Source organism: Tyto alba, unplaced genomic scaffold (assembly GCF_018691265.1).
Source record: "Tyto alba isolate M040663 unplaced genomic scaffold, T.alba_DEE_v4.0 Super-Scaffold_17, whole genome shotgun sequence".
Taxonomy (NCBI): domain Eukaryota; kingdom Metazoa; phylum Chordata; class Aves; order Strigiformes; family Tytonidae; genus Tyto; species Tyto alba.
In genome coordinates, this window is record NW_024881279.1 from 13,680,113 (window position 1) to 13,697,516 (window position 17,404).

Here is a 17,404-nt window from a genome sequence, read left to right on the forward strand (position 1 = left end):
GGTGGCATTCCTGGCACCAGCACTGGGTGGGAGCCAGTGGGGCAGATGCATGTGGGACCCCATGCTGCCCTGCCCAGCCCATGTCAGCCCCTGCACCTCAGCTGGGGGGGCAGGCTTGCACCCCCAGAAATGGACCCAGAGGGAAGGACTGCGCCAGAGAGCTCCTCCTGGCCAGTGGGGAAGTTTGGCTCTAGAAACAGACACTGCCTGTGACCTGTGTGAGTCACTGAAAGATTCAGAGTCCTTTTTATTGTGACACTTTTTGGACACTGCGGGTCAGCCTGGAAAAACCCAGGTGTCACTGTCCCCTCCCTGCAGCCAGGCCAAGGACAAGCTCCCAGCTGCAGGAGCTGGCTGAAGTTCAGCCTCTCTTCTCAATGGCTTGTTTATAAGGGTGCAAAGACCTCACGGGTTTAAAAACAACTTCACACCAAATAGCCACTAGCTCCCAATGGCCCAATCTGTGCAACCACTTCCTCAGTTGTATATTTTCGTTTGTGTTCGCCCCAAATCCTTTTCTGTGGTTGAGCAGCTGGGGAGCAGTGGCAGAACAGAGGGGCACGCCTGCCTGCAGGATAACGCGGGGGGAAGCCTGGTGTTCATGGATGGGTTGGGGGATCATCAGGGCACCGTCTGGGCCCCCCTCGCCCTTGCTGAGCTGGCAGAGCACTGGAGCCGTAGCAAGGCCATAAAAAGTCACAGAGGACTTGTCCCCGTTTATTTATGGCAGGAGCGAGCCGGTGCGTCCCCTGCTCTGCTGCCGGGGGCTGCCGCGCCGCTGCCTGCGCTGCCCCACGGTTTGCAGAGGGACAAGGGGAAAAGGAGGGGGCTGCGGCCGCGACGCCGCGGGCTAATCTAGACCCGGGCACGACTCTCGGGGACCGGCTGCTTTTGCAGGTGGGAGCCCCCTCCCCTCCCGCCGCCACCGCAGCGATTCCCCCGGCTCGCTTTCCCCAGCTCCCCTCGCCGCCGGGTTCGGCTGCCGGCGGAGGCGGCGAACACTCGCTTGCCCCCCCGGTTGCCCGCCCCCCCGGTTGCCCGGTTGCCCGCCCCCCCCCCCCGCCCCCCCGGTTGCCCGGTTGCCCGCCCCCCCGCCGCGGCCGGGCGTGCGCAGGGAGCGCCTCGCTGCTCAGCGGTTGCGGCGGCCGGGATGGCGGGGGCCCGGCTCGGCGGCGGCGGGCGGCTGCCTGCCCCCACCCCGTGCCGTGGGCTCACCCCGTGCCGTGGGCTCACCCCGTGCCGTGGGCTGACCCCGTGCCGTGGGCTGGCCCACCCTGCCCACGCCGGCCGTGCCAGCCCGGCGGTGGCGCAGCGGGTTTATCATTAACCCGCCGCAGGAGAGCGGCCGCAGCCGGGCGCAGCTCCCCGCAGGTAAGAGCCGGGGGGGGGGGGGAGGACGGGGTGGGGGGGAGCAGCGGGTTTTGGGGACGCGGAGGTGACGGCCCTGCAGCAGCCTGTCCCTCGGGGCGCGGGGTGGGAGCTGTGGGCCTGGAGCCTGCACCGCCGCGGCCCCACCATCCCCGGCTGGGGGTCCCTGGGCACTGGCTGGGGACGCTGCCTGGTCCCCGCCCTATGGACAGGGACCCTGGGAGCCACCGAGGCGGCAGTGACATCTCGAGGGCAGGCAGGTGCCAGGGAGGAGAGCTGGGGAACGAAACCTGCTCCTGCTCTCTGCCTCACCCAATGATGCCCAGAAATTCTTGGGTTTAGTTTTGCGCAGTTCTCTTGTTCCTCTGATGTTTCAGGCCGAGGGGGTGGGGGGAGGAGAAGGGAAAGAGGTTTCCCCAGCTTGGGGGCAACCTCTCAAAGCAGCTGCATGCTCTAGGGGATGCTGGTACAGGTACCAGTGTCGTGCCAGTGCTTGTATGCCCCTGAGCTGCAGGGCATCTCTCCAGGGCCCAGGGGCTGCCTCGGATCAAGGCTTTCCACCCGCCTCCACTGCAGCCCTTCCTCTGAGCAAGGATTTTGATGTCACCCCCAGGTAGAGGTCGCTGCACTTACCCAACAGTCCTTGATGGGCATCCTTCAGCCTGGACACCTCTGAGGCACCCAAAGGGGCGCAGGAATGTGTCTCCTACTCCCCATGTCCCGTAGCAGCCAATGCCATGCCACAGGCAGGGCTGACAGCCCAATCTGCCAAAGGCAGGGATGACAGCTGGCAGGGTAACGTGCCCTGTAAGGCAGGCGGAGGTCCCATACCTTCTCATATGTGTTTACTTGCGGTGCCAAGCCCAGCTCTCCTCCGGCACAGCAGTGGGCATGTGCCAGGAGGGGACATTCACCCTGCCCAGTGCTCACAACTGCGTCACCTGCTTGTTAGCTGGACCCTTCCCCAGCGGAGGCTCGGGCTGTCCTGCCAGCCCCTCTCCCTGCTCCCACCGCAGGTGCTCGGGGCCGCGGCCTCCAAAGCGGGCATCTGGTGTGTCACAGCCCCGCTGACGGTCGAGCGTGGTGGCTGGCGCCGGCTGGGCAGGCAGCGGAGAGCAGGGGCAGAGCCGCCCTCCCTGTGCCGCTGCTTGTGCCGTCTCGCTTTTACCCTGACAAGCCACCTCCGCCCTCCCCTCGCTCTTTGCCTCCTCCGTGGGCAGGTGGCCTGGCAGCGTCCCTCCCCCGGCTGCGCTCTGGATCCGGCCGAGCTGTGCACTGGGCTGGCGTGGGCTGTGCCGTGTTTCTCTCTCAAAGCCTCCTGCCTGGGACTGAGCACTATCTGTGATGCTTTGGGAGCTGCTCCATCTTCCTCGGTATCGGTTAGAGCAGAGGATGTTCCTTGAGAGGGAAATGGCATGAATCGGCTCTGAGTTTTCACGTTCTCTGTGGGCAGACTGGAGAGGGGAGTGGGCTGTGCTGGGCAGAGCATGGGCCTTACGCACCAGGGGCTGCGAGTGCCTCTGGCAGAGGTGCCCACGGCTTCACCCACTTCTCCCCATCGCTTTTAAACCATCTCTCCCTGCCACAGAAACATCTCTTGTTCAAGCACTGCAAAGACACTCTTTGTACTTTGAATAGGACTCTTGAACGCGAGGCAACGTGCCAGGCGCCGACAGCCAAGGCAGGGAGGGAACAGCTAGCCCTGGCAGCGAGGAGCGGGGGTGGCAAACCCCGCTCTGCCCTCGGGGACCAGCCCCTGCGCAGTCCCAGCGCTGGGTGAGTGCTGCCAGGCCCCTGCCTGCAGCTGGGGCCCCCCTGCCTGCACCCTGGCCCTGCACATGGTCACTGGACTTTGGGCACGTGTGTGTGGCAAGTCCCTGCCTGCCACACGTGGGTGTCTGCCCTCCGCAGCCAGCCAGCTCCTGGCTTGCAGCGCTTTATGATTTTATGGTTTTGGAGTGTCACTCACGTCTTGCTTGTAAGTGCAGATGGCTTGAGTGTCCCCTGGGATGTGCTGTGGGATGCCTCCAGCACAGGGGAGGGAGCACGGGCACTGAGCTGGGTTGGGCACCAGAGCACTGGTCCCGGGGATGCCCCTGCCACAGTCTGTCCCTGACCCCCCCCCCCCACACACACACCCTGCAGAGTGTCCCACCGAGATGGCGAGCGCCCATGGGACAGAGCCCAATGATGAGGACACAGCCAAGACCGAAGAGGCCATCTACGAGGAGGTGGTGCCCAGCAACAGGATGGAGCTGAGCCAGCGGCTGGCCGTGGAGGAGCTCATCACCACTGAGGCCAGCTATGTCCACAACATCCAGCTCTGTGTGTCGGACATCCGGGCGCACCTCCAGAAAAAGCAGGTGAGACGGGGTATGTCCTCCCACCCAGGGGCTGGGGACTGTAGGGTGAATCTGTCAAGCACTGTGAGATGCCCAAATCGCTGCAGGGAGGTCACCAAGTGCTCACCTTCCACCTTCCTGGGCTCCCCTTGATCAGCCAAGGTCTTGGGTTGAATGGGTGTTGGGTCTGACCCAGTATAGCCATCCTGTGGCTTTAATCTTGTATCTGTAACATGAAAGGGTCTTATTGCCCCGTTTGGGTGCACAGCCAGGTCTCAGCATCCCCAGTGCCTTCTGAAACATCACTCCAGCTGCTTAGGTGTCATGTGGAGCAGCTGGAAGGACACAAGTGCACAGGAGGGTGTGTGTGCCTCTAGAACACACAGTCCACCTCTATCTGATATATTTGGCTTACCCTGGGGCACCTTTGTTTCCTTCAGCTGCCTGATCTTGACCTGGAGGGACTCTTCTCTAACACTGATGACATCCTCGACGTCTCCAGACGGTTTCTGAAGGGTCTTGAGGCCACAGCCACCCAGGAGCACGAGCAGCTGCTCTGCATCAGTAAGTGGTGCTGTGCCAAGAGCCGACCCGCACACACCCATGCCTTTGCTGGTGCTGGCAGTACCGCTGCCCAGCGTCCTGCCCGGGTGCAGCCCCCAGCCCACCCACCCTGACACCTTCTGCACCTCCCTTGGCTCCGGGAACCACTGCTGCCTGCACACTGCTGTCCACAGGCAGACACCCACGCTCACCCCACGGAGACCAGCCTGCAGAAAGTGAAGGGGTGGGCAGCATCAGGCCCAGCTTAGTGGAGGTGCCCGGCTTGCAGAGCACTGCCCCAGCACGTCGGGCTGGCACCGCTCTGCTGGCTTCACCCTTCCAGCAGGCTGGGGAGAAACCTCTGCCTTTCTGTGAGGCCAATGGAAAGGACCATCCTTGCCAGCCTCGCTCTCCTTCCCCAGGCACCCTCTTCCAGGAGTTCAAGGAGGAGATGGAGACAGTCTACAAGATCTACTGTGCCAGCTATGAGCATGCCCTCCTGCTAGTGGAGAGCTACCGCAAGGACCCCAGGCTGCAGGAGGAGATCTTGGAGACCCTGAATGCAACAGTGTATGTACCTGGTGCTGAGGCCATCACCTCCCTCTCCCTGGTTTACCTACTGGCTTTGCCCTTCTCCTCTCTGGACAAGCTGCCTGCACGGGTACATGCCACCAGGCTGAGTGTAATATCACGGCCATCATCTTTGTGGCATTGCCTGTAGTCCCTGGCAACTTGTCCTGCATCCTTGGGGTCACTTGCCAAAGGGGCACTACAGGTTGGTGATCTTTCATGATGGACCCCAAAACAAGGGATGGGGTGGCATCTACAGCTTCTGTCTGCTCCACAGCCCAAGAGGCTGTACCCATGGAGGGAACATATTCCCCAGCTTGACCAGAGAGACAGGTTGACCCTGGGGGACTTGCTGAACCCCTCCTGAACCATCGGGGAGATTCACAAACACTGTTGGGGCCAGGAGAAGCAGGATTTGCTGCTTTCTGTTTCAGGGCACAGGTGATGTGGCTCCCAAATGAGTGATGCCTTGCGTGCAGGTAGAAGAGAAGCCCTGCCTGCAGTCCGCCTGCACTTTGCCCACATCCTCCCTCCCCATTTCCCCCGAGCAAGCGCCGATCCCGTGTCTCCTAGCTAGACAAGCACAGCACTGTTCGGGGAGGCAGGGCGCCTGCCTGGGGCTGGCACTGCCTTCGGGGCTGGTGGGGACAGGATCCCCCTGCCAGCAGTCCTGGAGGGGGGTGGCTCTGCAGCTGGCAGGGAGCAGGGGTTCACAGCCAGAAACCCCCCATGGCTGCTGGGCACAGCTCCCCTGTGTGTCCAAGGCAGCAAAGCTCCCCTGCAGCTGGAAAGGTGCTGCTTTCCCCCCAAAATGCTCACAGAGAAGCTGGGAGGGGTGGCAAGGCAGGAGGGCAGCCCTCCATGCTGACCTCAAGCGATTCCCCTCTCCATCAGGCCTCACACGGGCGCGTCGGACCTCAGCTTCTTCCTGGTGATGCCGGTGCAGAGGGTCACCAAATACCCACTGCTGCTGGGGAAGATCCTGGAGAACACCCCCACGAGCGCCAGCGCCTACCCAGCCCTGCAGGCAGCCGTCCACACCATGACCCAGGTCAATGCCAACATCAACGAGTACAAACGGCGCAGAGAAGTAGGTGAGTGGGCAGGGGGCACGGCGTCTGGGAAGCCCCAGCCTAACCCCCGTTGTCTCCCCTTGGTGTTGCACTAATTCCCACTTAAATCAGTTCAAAGCTCTCCCTCCCTCCACCCGTCCTGGCTGGCGGAGCCACAGGCTCGTGCAGGCAGCTCTTGGCACTGCTCTGGTCCTGCAAATGCCACTCCGGGCAAGATCTGAAGGCTACAGGAACAGGGTGGCATGGGGGAGCTGAGCACAAAACCAGACTGTCTGCATTCCTGGAGCAGGGGAGAAACAGTCCTGCCCTTGGGATAGGAGAAATCAGGCTCCCCACAAATGGGAGCTTACTCTTCTTTTTGATTTTCATAGTACTTTCCCCCAGGCTGCCCTCCTTTGATGTGGGTTGTGCTTATCCTATTGATCGTGACTTGTCAGCTCCGGGTCTCAGTGCTGCTCACCCACGTTGCCCACTCAGGCTGCTGAGGATGCTGCCCTGAAGTTTCCTCTTCTGATCTTTTTTCCTCCCACCTCGTGTGCCCCCCACCCGAGGCAGCAACCAAATACAACAAGGCCGAGCACTTGACGCTGCGGGACCGCTTCGCGCGCCTCAACACGCACTCCATCGCCAAGAAGACCACGCGGCTGAGCCGGCTCTTCATGCATGAGGCCGGCATCGTGCCCAAGGTGGGCAGCCCGCACCCCACTGCCTCTCCTTGAGCCGTTTCTGGGGCTTTCTGCTGCTTCCCAAGGAAACATGGCTAGCCGGATGGGGAGCAGAGCCAAGGTGGCGTGGCCAATGCTGACACCCAGTGGTGGCCCATGCTGTCGCATGAGCCACAGCCCCATTTTTCAGCAGCCTTAGGGAGGCTCCTGGTCCCCGATCTCAAGGACCAACGGGGTAGGAGGGATGCGGGTACACACCTTGCTCCCTGCCCCAGAGCGCTGCAGGGGAGTGCTTCGGCCCCCAAAGGACCCACAGGATCCTCAGGCACCCCAGCAAAAGGAAAGTCGCCTTGGTGTTTTCCAGCACCACGAGCACACTGAAAGCCCTGTTTCTTCATGCATCCTAAGCACCCCAGATCTTGGCCCTTTTCAGATTTCTGGAGCCTCTCAGGGTCTCCCCTGCCTGTCCCCAGCACTGTGAGCTTCAGGCAGGTGCCTGGCTGCTTTTTGTGTTAGCACCCAGGGAGGGGCATCACTTGCCCGAGGCATTGCCTGGCCTGCCTGTGCTGGGGATAAGCTGCCCTTTGTCTTGCAGACGGAGGACAGGGAGTACGATGCCCTGGAGGAGAAGTTCCAGTGTGTGGTGTCCAGCGTGGCTGTGCTGAAGGAGAACGTGGCATACTACCTGAGCCATTTGGAGGTAAAACCCTGATAACTTGAAGGGGGTTGGCCCCATCCAGGCCTCAGGACCTGTTTATTGGGGTTGCAGAGTACTTTCAAGCCCTATAAAAAAACAGTATCAGTTGGGGATGTTTGGTTATTTATATCTCTCAGCTAAAGATGTTGTCCCAGCAGCTTGCACAACATCCAAGGATCCAGCAGAGCTTAAAACAAAGTCAAGGCTTTGTTGACACAGTTTGAGCTGGGTGTCATTTGAAAATAATCAGACCTTAAACTGATCTTTATTTCAAGGCATTAAATAGCTGAGAAGGCTAAGCGTTGTTCAGCCTGAGAATTCTTGCATAACAGGTATAAGACAGGAGTGTTCCCAGATCAGGGAAATAACGAACTTCCCTTCTGAGATGACCTGGCTGAGTAGCTGCTGTGATTTTCCCATGGAAGTCCCTTGGGGCATCTGGGGGAAATGAAAGTATGAGCAATGACAAAATTTGAAATCTCAGGAAGGTCTCAGGGTTCAGAAAGCAACAATTCAAGGGCTGGAAAGACCTCATCAGGAAAATATTGACAAGGGCTCCACGTATAGGATTGGGAAGGAGGAAAAGGGGACAGAAAGACTCCCTGTAGCCCAAAGAGTGGGTAAAATAGGATTAGAATAGAAAACAGAAGGATGGCAATCTGTATGGCAGACATGTGGCATCAGCTAAGGCGACAGGGTATGACCATTCCTTAGAACACTGAGTGCTCCTGGGGACCTGCCTGGCACTGCCCCTCAGTGAGCTGTATCTCTAGAAGACAGCTTCGTGGCTTCAGCCAGGACATCAAGTGTCTGCAAATAAACTGGGCAGCCTAGATAATAAGCTGTGGTTAGGAGTTACACTGGGGTTTGGATGCAGCTTCGGGGGAGCTGCTGGTGGGGGAAGATGGGACTGCATGCATGCCCGGTCTCTCTCCCTCTGAAAGCTTCTCAAAGGCATCCTGAGGAGTTGATGAAGGCGTGTTCTCCTAGGGCAGAGACATCCCGGCCTCTCTTTGTGCTGGCTGGCAGTTCCCTCTTGTGCATCTGTCTGTACCAGTGTCCCCACCACAAGAAGAGGCAAATCTTGGTCCATTTAAGATCATCACAGCCACCTCTGCTTGTGTAAGAGCCCCCGTAGGATTGAAGAAAAGCACACAGGTCTCAAAGCTGCCACCTTCTGCTCAAAAGGTCAATCCCTTTCACCTTTGATATTTCCATCTCCTGTCCGTCCTGTGGCAAGGAGGGCTACAAAGGAAGGGTCTCCTAAACGTGACCACAGGCAAAAGGACAGGATTTAGGATTGAGATCAGGGCACTCAGAGAGGCCCATGGCAGCCATGGTTCATGAGAATCAAACAGAAAGTGCTCCTGCTTCTCCAGGACTGGCTGCAGGAGCAGTGCTCCAAGGGGCAGCGAGGCTGAGCCCAGGAGCAGGAGGCCAGGCTTCCCTCGGCACCAGCAGCAGGCTGGGGCTCTGGGAGCTCAGTGCTCCCTTCTCTGGGTCTAGAGGTGGTGGGTCAAAATCTGCCTCCAGGTAAGGAAGGAGGCAGCTGCCCACAGAGTTAACAGAGCAAAGCCTCTCAAAGCAGAGGAGGGTCTCCACCCAAACCATCCCTAACTGCTTTCCTTTCCCACCAGTCTCACTCTCCAGGCAGAGGGAAGATTTTGTACACAAATACAAGAAACTCCACAGAGCTAGTGGACCAACAAGCCCAAGTGTCAAAGCACCAGGCAACATCAAGCTGGGGCAGACTGCCTGGGGCCGCAGGGCAGCCTTGGCCACCTTGCTGGGGTGGGAGTGCTTTTGCAAGCCTGCGCAAGGGGAGAGGTTTGTTAGCACCTAATTGAGCTCCCTGGCTCGCAGACAAGAGTAGCCCAGAGCCTCAGTCCCACTGGACTGTTAGTGCAGAGCACCCAGGCTGGGACATTGACATGTCCCTGGGAACACAGGGATAGGTTACAGATGGGTTAGCTCGTGTTGGGCAGTTTCTGCAGGTCAGATCTGATGGCTTTCTCCCTTTCAGGCGTTCCTGTCGCCCACCCCGCACAAGTGTGAGCTGCAGATCAACGAGGGACCTGCCCAGCAGTACCGCCGCTTTGCAGAATACCTCCATTGCACTGTTTTCCCAGAGTTTGTGAGTGCTCCTCCCTTGCATACCTCCTTCGGGGTCACAGCCAAGCATTGCTCTCACACCTTCTGCCAGAGTACAGCAGGGGCTGGCTCCAGGGCAGGGCAGCCAAGAGACGAGGGTGATCCCAGGGCAGGCAGCGTCCTCACCAACAGGCACAGTCCCCTGGGGCCTGAACATGAAGGGGCAGGTAACAGGGTCCATCAGCAGTCCCAGACACATGAAGTGAAGAACCATCTCCAGGGTCTATCCAGGAAACAAAAAGGAGACAGGGCCAGGGACACGGCTACAACACAGCTCTAAATTCCAACCAGGGCTGGAGACAAACCACAGTGACTATCTGAGGGGTCCATCCAGGAGCTGAGCTACCTACAGCAGAGGTTCAAGATCCACCCAGGAGACAGAGGCAAAAACCAGCTTGCTCATAGCAATGCTTAAGTAGCAGCTGAAGGCCCTTAAATGGTCTGTAGGCAGGGGTGTGGGTGGAGGCCCCAGGTGAGGCTGGTCTGAGCCATTAAAGACTATTTGTGCCTTCAGGGCCCTGACATGTTCATGGCCAGCCATGCAGGCAGGGCTGCACCAGAGCACAGGATGGTGGGAAACCAGGCGTAATGTTTATTTGACTCACATAAGGTGTTTGCCACCAAACCTCAGTCCAACCTATGCACACCTTGTGGGCATCCATACTCACCTTTGGGAGCCCCAGAGCACCCCATCTGTCTCCTTCCACCACCCCTGCTTGGTTCTCCAGGACTCCTTCTTGGGTGGTGGCTGCCCCCATGAATGCAGTCGGAGGTTTTCTGAGCAGTGGAGTGTGGCCAGTTAGCCAGTCACCTGGATGCCAGCATCCCCAGGGAGCACCAGCACGGGGAGGGAGGGCAGCTACATGGGATAACCACACAGACCCTGGGCTGAGGGCCTCCGTCCAACCAAGACACTATGACCTGCATGGGACAGTCACTGCAGCACCCCCTTGGCCCGTGGGACCTTGCACATGAGGGTCCTACGTGATCATTTGCACGGAGCGCAAGTTTTGAATCGTGGCACACATGACTGCCCTCTGCCAAGGTTTTGCTTTGGTTGGCATCCTATGTGCCTTTGGGGAAGGACGCCTCAGGGTCTCCCTGCTCCACACAAGCCCCTCAACACGTCCCCAAGCCCTTTCTCCTGTGTGAGGCAGTGCCCCGTGCAGGCAGCTGGGCCTGTGCCGGGGGCTCACGTGGAGATGGGTTCTCTTGCCCCACAGAAGCGACGGCTGGACAGGCTGGTCTGCCAGCCCCTCTGCAGCCTCTCAGACATGCTGGTGGGGCCACAACAGCTGGTCAAGAAGCGCCTGGACAAGCTGCTGGACTATGAGGAGATCCAGGAGCGGAAGAGCGAGATGGGCAGCGTGACGTACGACGAGGAGGCAGCCATGAACACCTACCTTGCCATCAACGCTTTGCTCGTGGCCGAGCTCCCGCGGTTCAACCAGGCGGCTTTGCAGCTCCTGGGGCAGATACTGTGCTCCCTCAGCACCCTGCAGCGGGACTTGTCTGCCCAGGTCCTGCACGAGGCAGAAAAGGAACTAGAGCAGGTGAGAGTGACCCATTGGCACGTGTGGCACAGAAGGTTTGCTGTAGCCCAAGCCTGCCCTTGCAGACACAGAGCTCCCTGTTGAGCATTTGTAAGTGATCTCTCCTCCCCTTCGACTGGGGAAAGCCAAGCTGTCTCTTCTTCACTGCCAGGAACTGTCCTGCTCCCTTTTTGAGGACACCACTGATAATTTATTGATGTGCTGCCTGAGAGCTCAGTGTTAACTCCGAGCTCCCAAGAGCTCTGTGCCAGGAAGGCAAGGAGGAGGAGGACAGCTCCTGGCCTGAGGAGCGAGCATCCCTCAAACCTCCATCCCCTGGGAGATACCTCCCAGGACTCCTCACTGCACAGCACTCTCTGAGCCTGATGTTTTCAAACGTGGTGGGTCAGGCCAGTCCAGAGCCCTGGGGTAGGGCATGGCCCTGGCCTGACCCACAAGGTGAGAACAAGATGCAGGCACGTGGAGGTGCCCTCTCAGGCACTGCTCGTATGTACCTAATCATGAGGGTGGATTCTCCTTGCTCAGCCTGGGATGCTTATGCTGCAGACATCTACCCCAGAGCTACATCCACCTGTGTCCCTTTTTAGTCAGGTGGGACGGTCTGGGCTTGGGGCAGAGCAGCAGGACGCAGGGACTTCTGCGGTGTGCTGGGTACAGGCCAAGAGCCCCACGTGTGACTGCCCTGCCCAGGGCAGGTGGCTTAGAGCCAGAGAGCAGCAGCTCTCCTTGCCAAAGGGAACCGCATCCCAGATGCAAGGTGCATCTTTAGTGACAAGGTCTGTTCTCTTGCTTTCTCACCTCTTTTCTTCCTGCTCTTTTTCTTTCGACCTTACCCACAGTTTGCCCCTCCCCAAGGTTTGCTCTGATCCCCAGGTCTTGTCTTCACAGATGCCCCATGGCCACATGCCTCTGCCCAGTTTCTGGAAGTTGGTGGAGGACACCTTACAGCAGTCTGGTGCTCAGCTCCGTACCTTCTGCCAGACGTTTGAGACGGTCACGCCGAGCCCTGTGACACAGGTAGGAGCTGGGAAGGGGGTGTCTCAGGCCAGCTGGATGAAGAGGTAGGACTGGCTTCCCAGTGCAGAACATCTCCTGGGGGGGGGAGGTTGGCTCAGAAAGTGGCAAGGAGGATTGCCACAGCCACAGTATTTCCTCCAGGCCCCTGACAGTAGCTGGCTGGGAATAACCAGGGATGAAACAGTGTCAGCTCTTCTGGTTCTGGACACTCGTCTCCAAACCAGGAGGTAGAGCAGATAGTGTGAAGGAGTTTCTCTAACGTCTCACTGGGATGTGATCCTGCTGAAAGGAGAGCACACGTATGTGGAGGGCCTCAGTCTCTTGCCTGTCTCACCAAGTGCTCCTGTGTCTCTTGCTCCCCAGCAGCCTCTAAACCCTGCTGAGGAGAGGAAAGTCCATTCCCTTGTGAGCAAGCACGGCCCAGACAAACTTTACCAAGTGACAAGCAACATCAGTGGCAGCAAAGACTTGGACCTAACCTTGCAAAGGGGACAGATTGTAGCTCTGCTGCAAAGTGTGGACACTAAGGGGAACACAAGCAGATGGCTGGTGGATGCTGGAGGTACTGTGGGCATTATGGGGACCCCCTCCCCACCTCAGCACCAGGGTCAGAAACCAAACCCGAACCACTTCCTCGTCTTGGATGAAACAGCGGGCCACTGCCTCCCGAGTCCTCCCTTCCAGGGTTTGCTCAGCCCAAACCCACCTCTGCTTTGCCAGCTGCACCCGTAGCTATTAGCTGTAAAGTTCAGGTTTCCCCATGAGGGAGCACTCAAGCCTCATCATGGCTGGGAAAGGCAAATCCTGTGCACACGGGAACGTTTTGAAACCCCTTTTTTGGGGGTTTTCCTGCTGGATATCCCCTAGTGATGGACCACTTTGAAGAGGGCTGCTGTGCCATGCCAGGCAACAGCCAAGTTGTCATTCCTCTCTCCTCCAACCAGTCCTACATGTGCCAGGCAGCAGGGCCCCATGACCTCTGTGTGTGCGTGTCCTCCAGGTCCCCGAGGGTTTGTTCCTGCTGGAAAACTCCAGCCCTATTGCCCGGTACAAAGCCAGCAGCCTGGGATGCAGATGCCAGCCTTGGAGAGCAGCATAGAGAGAAGGCGACATTCATATGTGTCACCTGAAGCTCCCAGGCCCCAAGTGGCCACCTTCACCCCAGCTTTCCAGGTGAGAGTGGGGGACACCTCCCAGGGCCATTCCTAGCAGCCCCACCAGCTCCGTGCTAGTCCCTGCGTGCGCAGCATGTGGGTGGGAAGGTGGACCTGCTTTTCCAGCACACACGTGGTCATACATGTGCAGCCATGTCCCTAGCAGGGGAGTGTCCCAGCCCCTGATTGAGTGCCCCAGGCTGGTGTCTGCCTTGCTGAGACCTGGGGCGGACAGAGCAAAGATGCTTGGTGGGGTCCTCAGTGTCCCTCCCTCAATGGCAGTACTGCGCTGCCCTCTTGGAAACAACCACCTTGTCCCCTCTAGGTTCTGCCCTGCCATGTATGTCCTTCTTCCCTTTGACTCTCATGTCCAGCAAGGGCTTCCTCCCTCCTCTGCCTTTTGCAGGTGGTCGCTGGCTTCTCCTTCGCAGCCAGGAGTCCGCAGGAGGTGAGCCTCCAGGCAGGGCAGCCCGTGGTGGTGCTGGAGCCACACGACAAGAAGGGGAGCAAGGAGTGGAGCCTGGTGGATGCGAACGGCCAGAGGGGCTACGTGCCCTCCAGCTACCTGGTGACTGTCCCCGTGCAGGAGCCCACGGGCTGGAGCTTGCCTGTGTGAGCACAGGCAGCCTGGCACCCAAGGGCACAGGCTTCATCAGATGAGAGCTGTCTGCTTGGCACCTGAGGACTCGGCATGGGAGATGCTGGAGGGCGGTGGCCGTGGTGGCCCTGGGCCAGGAAGGCGGTGGGAAGCCTCTGGCAGAATATGGCCAGGGGGATGTGGGTGCAAGGGACGGCAGTTGGGAGGCATGTTTTGATGGGTAGGTGTGAGGGTGCCGTGTCCCATGCGTGTTTGCACAAAGGAAAGGAACATGAGGGAGTGAGGGTAGGTGGCTGCAGTTTTTCAGGGATTTGCTGAAATCCATGTCAGTGACAGAAGTGTCCCTAGGGGTGACGAGACAGCATTGTCCCCAGTGAGATCAGGCCCAAGCTGCAAAGGCTGCAGTGCTGCAGGGGGGGTCTTCAGCCTGGTATGGGGCGTCTGGGGCTCTTGGGAAGAGGCTCTCGGGAGAATCACTGGTTTGAGTGCAGAGACTGAGGCGGAGCAGCCACGGAGACATGGCTGTCGGCTCCTCACCGGGGTGTCACCCCTGCCTGGGTGCCCACCTTGCTGTGCCACTGCGGTGCCTTTGGCAGCACAGCCTTCGCGTCCTGCTAAAGGGCACGGCAGTGCCAGCCTGCGCCCGGCCGCACCATCAGTGACAGGAGGGTGCCGGGCTGAGTGCCATGGCCAGGGCCCTCCCCAGCCCTCCTGGCCACCGAGCACCGCACCTGCCTCAGTTTCCCCCCCCCCAGCACAGTGGGGCTGATGCTACTGACCCGTTTGAGAGGCGCGTTGAGCTCTGGTGACGAAAAGCACTCTGTCCACCACTGACGCTATTTCGTGCAACTGATACGCTGACATTCTAATATATTGCATTGTCTCTCTGCCCCACCCGTGCTGATGGGCTCACCCCCACGCGTGGGGCCATGCCGTGGGGCTGCGCAGCGCCCATGGCAGCCTGGCATGGTGGCAGCGTGGCCGCGAAGTGGCAGATCTGTCCCCCAATGCGCCTTGGTGGGGGTACTGGGAGCACTGGTTTTGGGACATTGGCAGGCCAAGGAGGGCTTTCTCTGCTGCTGTGGAGAGTGCGTGTCCTTGGCTGGCGTGGGGACAGCCCGAGGCGGGAGGGCTGGCGGTGCTTGTGCAGTGCTTCCCTCCCAGCCAGTGCTGCTCAGGGCTGGGGGCGGGGAGCACAGCTCCTGGGGCTCTCAGGACACCCCATCCCCCTTGCTGACCCACACAAATCTCCAGTGGTTTAACACACGTGTGCTCTCTAGAAGCACCAGCCCTGTGGAAGATGTGTTGGGGAGAACCAACCTGTGTTGGTCAATCCCTGACCTAAGGCTCAATCTGGGGATGGAGACAGCACTCCCACCGCTGTCACAGCTCTGTGCCTCAGTTTCCCCACGGCTTTCTCTGATGCTATGCTGTTACATGATGCTGATGGGGCTCACGGCAGGGAGTTGTACCCATGGCAGCGCTGACATGGTGTCAGAGGGGAATCCGGGATCCCCCAAGGACTGGCACCCTGCTCCCTCCACGGGAGAGCTGAGCCCACGGTGGCACGCTGCCCACCCCTCGCCCACCGCAGGCAGTGGAGCACGGGACCCGCCGGTGCGGCAGCCTGGCGTCGTCCCGGCTGCCCGGGGCACTTGCCGCTTCCCGCATCAAAGGTGCAGTGGCCCGGCTGGCGAGCGCTGGCATGCCGGCTCCTGCGCCCTGCCCGGCAGGCAGGCAGCATGCTCGGCCACCCACGGGCTCCCCACGGGACACCCCCATGGGACACGCTTTGGCAGCACCGTGGGTGGGCGCGGGTTCCCGCAGTGCTGCCCTGCAGCCGTGGCTGCGGGCTGGGCAGCGGGGCAGAGGTGGCATGTCCTCACCCAAACTTGTGTGGGGAGGGACGGGGTGGGTGCCAGGCAGGCGGGGACAGGCCCCAGACGCCACTGTGCTTTCGCCGTGCACCCCACACATGGGTCCAGGTGCCCGGTTTGGGGCAGAGCTGCCTTGTGGGGCTCACCCTGGTTTGTACCCGCAGGGACCTGGGGCTTTACCTGTGAGGAGGCTGGGGGCTTGCTACCTCCACTCAGATGCCATTGAAAGCCCCAAGCAAAGGCTCATCCACATGAAACCTGGGAGGGGACAGCAGTGCTGGAGCTGATGATGTTGCCTGGGGATGCTCCCAGCCTGGGGAAAGGCTGAAGGGCTCCTCAGGGAGGAAAGCAGGTAGGCTGTGGGGGGACGAGGGCTGCTGCAGAGGGGCTGTGTTTCTGAGGCTTGTCCACCCAGCCCCGTCCCAGCAGGAACAGGGCTCACACCTCCAGCTCGCCGTTGATCTCTCCTCCGGATTTTTCCGTTCCTAATCAAATCACATCAGGTCGGATTTCCCTCCCAAGTCGCCTGCCTGCCAGCTCAGTGGGGTGCACATGCAATCAGCCCTGCGCCAGTGCAGGCAATGGCAGGAGTCAGCAGCTCAGGCAGGTCCCACTCTGCAGCCCTTGCATGCCCGCGACCCTTTGGAGGGTGAAAGGTGACAGCAGGACAAGGAAAGTGAGAAACTGCTGCTGCCTGTGCCCTGATCTGCCTGCTGGAAGGAGACCTGAGGTGGGCAGGACTTGATAGGCAGCTTATAAAACCGGTTGGTCTTTCTCCGTCCCACTTGCCAGGACTCTGGATTTCATGTGCTCTGAAACAACAGCTCCCCTTTCCCTCCCTCCAGCCACCACCACTGCTGGCTGTGTGTCCGTGCTGCTCAGGATATCTTTACCCTGCCTGCAGCTGGCACAGGGAACGCAGGTTGCTGCGAGGTGTCCTGGATCCCCACTGCCTCTCCTGGGTCCCCGCTCTACCCATCAAATACCCGTCCACCAGCGCTTGCCAGGGCTGACAGGCATGACGGGCAAGGTGGAATCAGCCCATGCACTTTCCACCAGGAGATGTACACGGGCCACACACCAGTGCTCTGCAGGAGGTGGCAGCACGCTGGGGACACGCTGCTCGTGTCAGGCACTGGCCGCCTGCTCCAGGCTGGGTGCAGCCGAGGTACCAAGAGGCTCCTTTTTACGGTGCTGAGCCAGCCAGCACCAGCACCCTGCCCAGCAGTGGTGGCACCAGTGCTCTGCCTACCCTGAGGTCCCAGTGGCAGCTGGAACATGCTGTGGATATTCCCGCTAGAAGGAGGGAAATTAGCTTGTGCAGTTCCTTTGGTCTTTGGACCCAAAGGGGTGAGCTGGGCTCTGCAATACTTACCAGGCCTGCTGCCAACCTCAGCGGCTGTGGGACCATCCCCACAGAGTCTGTCCTCAGGACACGGGCTTGCAGACATCCCTCACTTCTCCCATTATTTTACCCAAACTCGTTGCACCCGCTGCTGCCTCAAGCCTGGAAGTGCCCCATCAGAGTCACCGGAGGGTACGGGGCTCTTCCAGCCTAAACATGAGGGGGAAAAAAGGGCACAAGTGTGCCTTTAAATAGCCCGGCAAGGACAGGCTCTCCCGGGAGGAATGCTCTGGCTGGCCTGGTGGAACATGCTCGTGGCCGGGGGCACGGGGGGACAGCCAGGCAGGGACGGCTCCTTGCCAGGAGGTCAGGCCAAGGTTAGGCATCGCCCCGGCCGGGCGCCACTGTGCCGTGTCTTGGCACCGCGGTATCAGAGCCATGCAAGGGGGAG

At 59.9% G+C, this 17,404-nt stretch overlaps 1 protein-coding gene across 2 annotated transcripts; it reads left to right on the plus strand.

The window, feature by feature from the left end:
• The first annotated feature begins 1,070 nt into the window (after positions 1-1,070).
• On the plus strand, positions 1,071-14,625 carry ARHGEF37 (Rho guanine nucleotide exchange factor 37). 2 transcript variants are annotated; one of them, XM_042790262.1, is made up of 14 exons: positions 1,071-1,371; positions 3,007-3,144; positions 3,514-3,731; positions 4,151-4,274; positions 4,676-4,823; positions 5,718-5,917; positions 6,452-6,582; positions 7,157-7,261; positions 9,282-9,392; positions 10,633-10,962; positions 11,851-11,979; positions 12,343-12,541; positions 12,980-13,152; positions 13,540-14,625. In XM_042790262.1, exons 3-14 carry the CDS (start codon positions 3,528-3,530, stop codon positions 13,747-13,749), a joined length of 2,064 nt encoding a protein of 687 aa, XP_042646196.1. In that variant the 5' UTR covers positions 1,071-1,371; positions 3,007-3,144; positions 3,514-3,527; the 3' UTR covers positions 13,750-14,625. The 2 variants fall into 2 exon arrangements, with proteins under 2 accessions (XP_042646196.1, XP_042646197.1); XM_042790263.1 differs by lacking the exon at positions 3,007-3,144 and having other exon boundaries at positions 12,346-12,541.
• Positions 14,626-17,404: the final 2,779 nt, after the last annotated feature.